The sequence below is a fragment of the Lonchura striata genome, chromosome Z, assembly GCF_050655825.1.
Source record: "Lonchura striata isolate lonStrDom1 chromosome Z, ASM5065582v1, whole genome shotgun sequence".
NCBI classification, from domain to species: Eukaryota; Metazoa; Chordata; class Aves; order Passeriformes; family Estrildidae; genus Lonchura; species Lonchura striata.
The window spans coordinates 16,439,005-16,445,004 of record NC_140740.1 but is presented as its reverse complement, the minus strand read 5'-3'; the positions used below and the strand labels follow the sequence as shown (position 1 = coordinate 16,445,004).

Here is a 6,000-nt window from a genome sequence, read left to right as displayed (position 1 = left end):
GATCAGTGTCACTCAGAAGCTGTTTTAAGAACCAGCTGGGATAAATACCACTTAGCTTTGAATCCAACATTAGTACTAGAATTAGGAAATTGATAATTTTATTCCAGGTGCCAGGTGGCAAAATTTCTTTTCTCCCAGGTATTGATAAATCCCCAGGGCTTACTGCAGGAGACAGCCTGACGTGCACAGTGATTAGCCTTCCTTTGCACTCCCCAGCTCTACAGGCAGCAATGTCAGAGGAGGGGAGATCAGCTAAAGCCAGTCATAGCAATCTGTGGCAATAACAACATGCCAGAACTCTTAAACTGCTGTGAGGGCTGATTTTTCTCCTTCCACCTCTGCTTTTTCTGTCTCTCTGCTGTAGAAATGCACCAGCATTGCACTCTGCTGATAGACTTGAACCTTTCACATCTCCTACACCTCCTAGAATGAGGGAAAGGCAGCTGGATTCATAGCACCTCATCTGCAGAGCATTGGCTGCCCAAATGAAGAATAAACAGGTGAATTTGGTGAGTTTCTTGTTCTATTTAAGTGTGTTGAAAAGAAGTAAAAGGATTTTTAAAAAGTTAATTTCAGATGTTGTGATTGCTCTTTCCTAAGTCTCCAGAGTGGCATGGCTAGGAAACTCTGAAAATTTACTTTAATAGCTCTCTGATCCTCTGAGATCAGTTGCAGGCTGGAGTAGAATGACTGCAAAGCTACAAATGCCTGAAAATATCAGTCTTCTTGATTGAAGCAGCATCAGCGTACTAGAGACCTCGTATCATACAACAATTAGCTGTTTATAGATTTGTTGCTCCAGAATGGGCAAACAAAGTGATGAATATAGAAAGGTTTCAAATGTCTTAAATAAATTAGCACTGTCATGGAAGGGAAAAGATGAGATTCAAAACTACCACCCAGTTTAATGTATTACAACTGCATTAATTAATTCATGATGTTTTTAAATTATAGGGACAAAATAAACAAAAGTTACTTTTTTCAGATATGAAAGTCCTGACTTTTCTGTTCTGATTATTCAGTGCCTAATTCTTGTACACAGAGTGTATACACAGAGTGCCATTGTTTTGGTCTTTGTTACCTATAGAATTTGTCTACTTTTTCAGCAGCATTTTTTATATAGGGTAGGAAGTTGATTAAATGACAGTTGGTTTCTGCAACCTGTTCTGGTACCAGTATGCAAATGCATTTCAAGGGATGATACTTAAATCTGTTGAGAATTTTGACCAACCGGAATTGGTTTTGGATGAGTGAGATGTTTTCATCTGGGGTTTTGATTGTTATTGCTTTGGACCTCACAGTTTATTAGACTAAACGGACAAGTGTTTTTAGGTTCAGTAAACCTTTTTATATTATTTGGGTGATAAGAACGTAGAATTTTCTTGCTTTGTAAAATGAATTTTACACAGAACATGTCTTTCTTTGACTAAAACTGTACAAATAAAAGAAATTTTCCCAAAGAAGGCAAATTTGGAAAGGTGCTCTGACTATGGTAAGTGATCTTACTGCTTCCTGAAAGATTAATAGTGAAGTGAAAGGGCTTGCTTCCTCTAATTTCCATATTATGACTTTGGATTAGAGACATTGTAAGTGAGGTAGGTGCTGAGAGATGATGTCTGACAGCAGTGTTATGGATGGGGGCAGAAAGAACTTCTTTGGACAGAGTAGGATTTGAGCAGGTTTAAAAAAAAACATATGGAACAGCCATCACAGCCCTCTGACATAGAACAGTGGGGATCAGCATTTTAGTTTTGTGGCTCTTCGTAAACATACAAGTTGATTTATTGACAGCATTAAGACCTGTCTATCAATGGCTGGAAATGATAGCATTACTTGGAGAAGGGACAGATGAAATGTAAACTGGATTCTCTGGGTCTTTTCCACTACTATTTCTGCTTTAAGAGCAGAAATATTTTGAGTTGCAAAATATGCAGGTCTGTCTTGCTTGTGTGCAGCCTCAGAGGCAGAGATGCAGAGGCTGTCATATTTTAAAGCATAGCAAAGGAGATGAAGACATCCAGGAGTATTTCCCCAGCAAGTGGATAGCCTGATCAAAGGATTTCAGTGTTTCTGAAGAATTCTTAAAAATACATGCTCTTTATGTTGTTAGATATGCTAACTAAACTTGTATGAGGAAGAGAGCTTGGAGAGAGAGATTAGGACTGACATTTTGATTTGTGGTTACTGGATACCAATCATGGTATGTTAAATTTATATATAAAATTATTTTAGAGATCTTATTTTTTAAGCCAGTGATGGAAAAATATTTTTCTAATTCCATGTGCTTCATGCAATTATAAATGTAAAAATACCCTTTGAAATTCACTAGCTTTTCATGAAGTTGTCTTGTGAAGCTCTGATATGCTTTCTGTATATTTTTATATTTCCTCTTTTAATGTGAAAAATTGCACATACTTAAGGCATCTTAATACCTACTGATCTCATTGTACTCTGCAGCAATCCTGTGACTGTTTTGTCACAAATGGTGAAGGGAATACATACATGGAGTACAGTATTGCTAAAAAAATAAACATAAGTTCTCTTGAGAACAAAATAATATTAAAAAAGAAGAAAAGTAGAACCCAAGATTGTCAAATAGCAGGAGTTCTTCTGAATGATTAGACTACTTTCAGAAAGACAACAATATATTTTATAATGTCTAGGAATGTAATTTGGAAGATATAATTTATAGAGAGATTAAAGGATTTGCAGGTTTTGTTTATAGACATTGAAAATGATAGTTCAGCTGTGCAACGGCATTCTTCCCAGCTTAAATGTTTTTATTACAAAAAGAAGAAGTGCAGTTCCTGCCTGTACCTCCTGTATTTTTGACTTTTAGTGGTACTTTATGTTATTTGTGTGAACTATGAAAATAGTCATGTAGTGACCCTATCTTCACATACACCCTAAAACATATTGAAAATTGTTATTGTTGTTTAAAGGAAGCCCTCGAAAAAAAAGCCCTCCTGATGGCTGAGCATATGATTGTAAAACTCCTGTTGTTGAATGACATCTCTTCTCCAAGAAGTTGAAGTGCCAATGTTGGCCAGGGAAGATCAAATTGACTAGGATGGCTCTAGTAAAGCTTTCCTGTGACTAGCACAAAAAAGAAAATGACAGGCTTTTCACTGTCATGTATCTCTAAAGTAGATTTCTGTTGCTTTGGTTTTTTGGAGTCTGTTTCTGTTGGTGTCCTCCAGCTTCAGCCCTGACCAGGACTCACCAGCTCACAGGAGGTCCTTCAGAAAATCCCCTATCAGGGTACTTAAAGGAACACATTTTCAGTGAAGTCAGGCCCAAAAGCATGTATGAACTAGACATCACAACATTTTCCATCCACAGATTTTAAAAGGATGGGTGCATCCCTCAGCAGTACCAGGTGGATTATTTTCTGGACGGTGGGCATAGCAGCCAATTTTCTTGCAGTGATTGTTAATGCTGGCACTTTCCACACATCTGGGTATCGATCTGCTCCACTGTCTGACACTCTGCTCTGCTGGATGAAGGATTGCCTTTCTGCCTTTGGAGTGTTCATTGCTGCTGAGGTATGTTTCATGGATCTTCAGTCCATATGAGATCATATCTCACTGGAAAATAAGTACTCTACCAACAAGCTGACTCACTCTCTCAGCTGGAGAGGTGATGTGCCAGTGTCTGGGTCAGTAGAAGTTTGTTATGACTGAAAACCAGGTGTAGTGATGGGTATGTGAGTATGGTGTGGAGTTGCTAGTTCTTTTGAGAAGCAGATGTGAAGTTTTCATGGCATGCAGCACCCTCTCCTCGCTTTGCTATGGCTAGTTACTGGAGATATTGCTGCCTGAGAAACACTGTACTCACAAAATTACACCTAGAGGTACATTGACTGTGCTGATCATTAATTGTTTTTTATGGATCACCAATCTTCTTCAGTATGAATAACACAGAGTCTTAGGGGAAAATGTAAAATCTTTGGAAGATGCTGATCTGAAAGAGAGAAGGGAAGCAGATTTTATGTGAAGCACCTGGATAGGTGTTTTGTCTGAAGTACAGTGAGATGCAGGAGAATTTGTGTTTTCTTTAAGTGAGACCTGTTCTTAAAAGACCAGTTGCATAAATGGTTTGAAATACATTTTGGGGACTGAATACTTTCTATGGAATAAATACATATTTGCTAGGTTTTCTCACCAGCATCAAGTAAAAGGCATCCTCTAATCATCATTTTAAATAGGATGGGTTTTCTTGTGATAGCTGGCTACCCTCTCATGATTTTAAATGTGCCCTATGAATAGAATGACAGTATCTTGTTGAAATGGAGACTGCATCCTGGCTTGAGGGTCACTCCAATACAGAGCCAATGCTTCCAGAGATGAGTTGCAATGCTTTTTCTCTATATATAAATTTCTAGATCAGAGTATCTTTTAATTAGTTCAAAACTAAGGGTTGAAGTATCTAACATGAATTATTCCTTTAGTTCTTCTCATATTGTTCTCTTTATTTTCTTATAGCAAAATTTTGGGGATCCCCACAAATACCAAAAATGGTTATCACAAGGTAATGAAGCTGATGTTTAATTATGCTGTCAGGCCTTTAATTTAATATCCTGAAGATGCTGAGACCGTCCTGAAGACAGGGATTTTTAGCTGGTGATTGCAATTAGTTGCAATTAGTGTGTGAACTGTGAGTGGCTAGTCCTGAAGCCCCATCACACTCCGGGCTGTGGGACAGGAGTGACTCTGGTGTTCCTGATCCGGCTTTGCCCTCTGGTGGTACCCGCTTGAAAGATTCTCTGAGCTCGAGAGAGATAAATCCTCTAAAGACCCTGAAAAGAGCTAGAAAAAAAACACAGGTGTGTGTGATGGATGTAAAAGTACACTAAAAGAAGGAAAGGTCTCGCAGACATCAGTGCTGTGGATGCCAAAGATGATGCTAAGGAAGTCAGAGGCAGAAAGGTTCAGTGCTCCTTCATCAAGGTAAGCCTGACAAGAAGGAGTTTTTCTGACACACAGTTCCTCGCTGCTCTGACCAACCCTTTGACATGAAGCACTTGAGAAATATCATAAGTATTGTCTTATTGAAGCTCAGTCCTTTTCCTGATTGTGAGGACACACCCTGAAGAGACTGTCCTATATCTTGGTAATAGAGAATTGTGGATGAGGAAAATGGTTTATGACCAACACTTGAGCAGATGTGGGCAGGACGGTGAGGAGAGAAAATCAAGACAAATACTGAGACCTGCAAGACCCAGACAAACACTTTGGCAATTGGGATTTGGTTTGGAAAGCCAAGCTAATTCTTTCCACTGCAAATACCTATACCCCTCTATCTGTAAAACCCCTTGCCATTTTCTTTAGCCTCGTTCTTTCAGTTCTGCAGGTTACTGTATAAAATAGTGTAGGAACAGTAAATTCCCTAGTAGGATCACTTAAGCTTAGTGATCATTTCCACATCATAGTTTAAGACATCATCCTGCATATTTTACCAAAATATCTAAACAAAGAATTCTCACAGTTCCCTGCTGTTGAAAAACAGAAGACTTGAGAAGAATCTTATAGCTCAGCTGTTTAATCTACTTACAAACAATTATAAGTAGATTATGGTTGGCATTTATATAGCATGTAAGGGAAATCTTCCTTCTCAGAGAATCTGATTTAAACTGTTGTCAGTTTCTTAAATGTCCTAATAGGTGTAAATCTTTTTGTCCTCATATGGTTCTTATTTTGTGCAGCCTTCCAGTTTATACCCTTCCTCTTATAAAGGGTATTAGAAAATCTCATCTTTGAAGGATTATCAATGAACCCTTGTCTTCAGGATACTTTTGGTGATTTGAAATTTTAGTAATTCAAAATAGTCATGTAAGCAACCTGAAAAAGCCTTAGGCCTGTCATAACCAATTGATAGCAATAGTTTAGCTGTATTCCAGTTGGAGACAGCTTCAATCCTATATAAGACTGGGATAAAGTGTCTTCTTTTTTTCCTATACAGAAAAAGCTGACAAAACTCAGCACCACTAACTAACTTAAA

At 38.1% G+C, this 6,000-nt stretch overlaps 1 protein-coding gene across 1 annotated transcript in view; it reads left to right on the top strand.

Moving 5' to 3' along the window:
• The first annotated feature begins 232 nt into the window (after positions 1–232).
• The window catches only part of TRPM3 (transient receptor potential cation channel subfamily M member 3), a 406,874-nt gene continuing 401,106 nt past the window's right edge, over positions 233–6,000 (top strand). Inside the window, exon 1 of the mRNA XM_077790276.2 lies at positions 233–509. Coding sequence (XP_077646402.1) covers positions 486–509 — 24 coding nt within the window. The 5' untranslated portion in view covers positions 233–485. The remainder of the gene's footprint in view (positions 510–6,000) is intronic.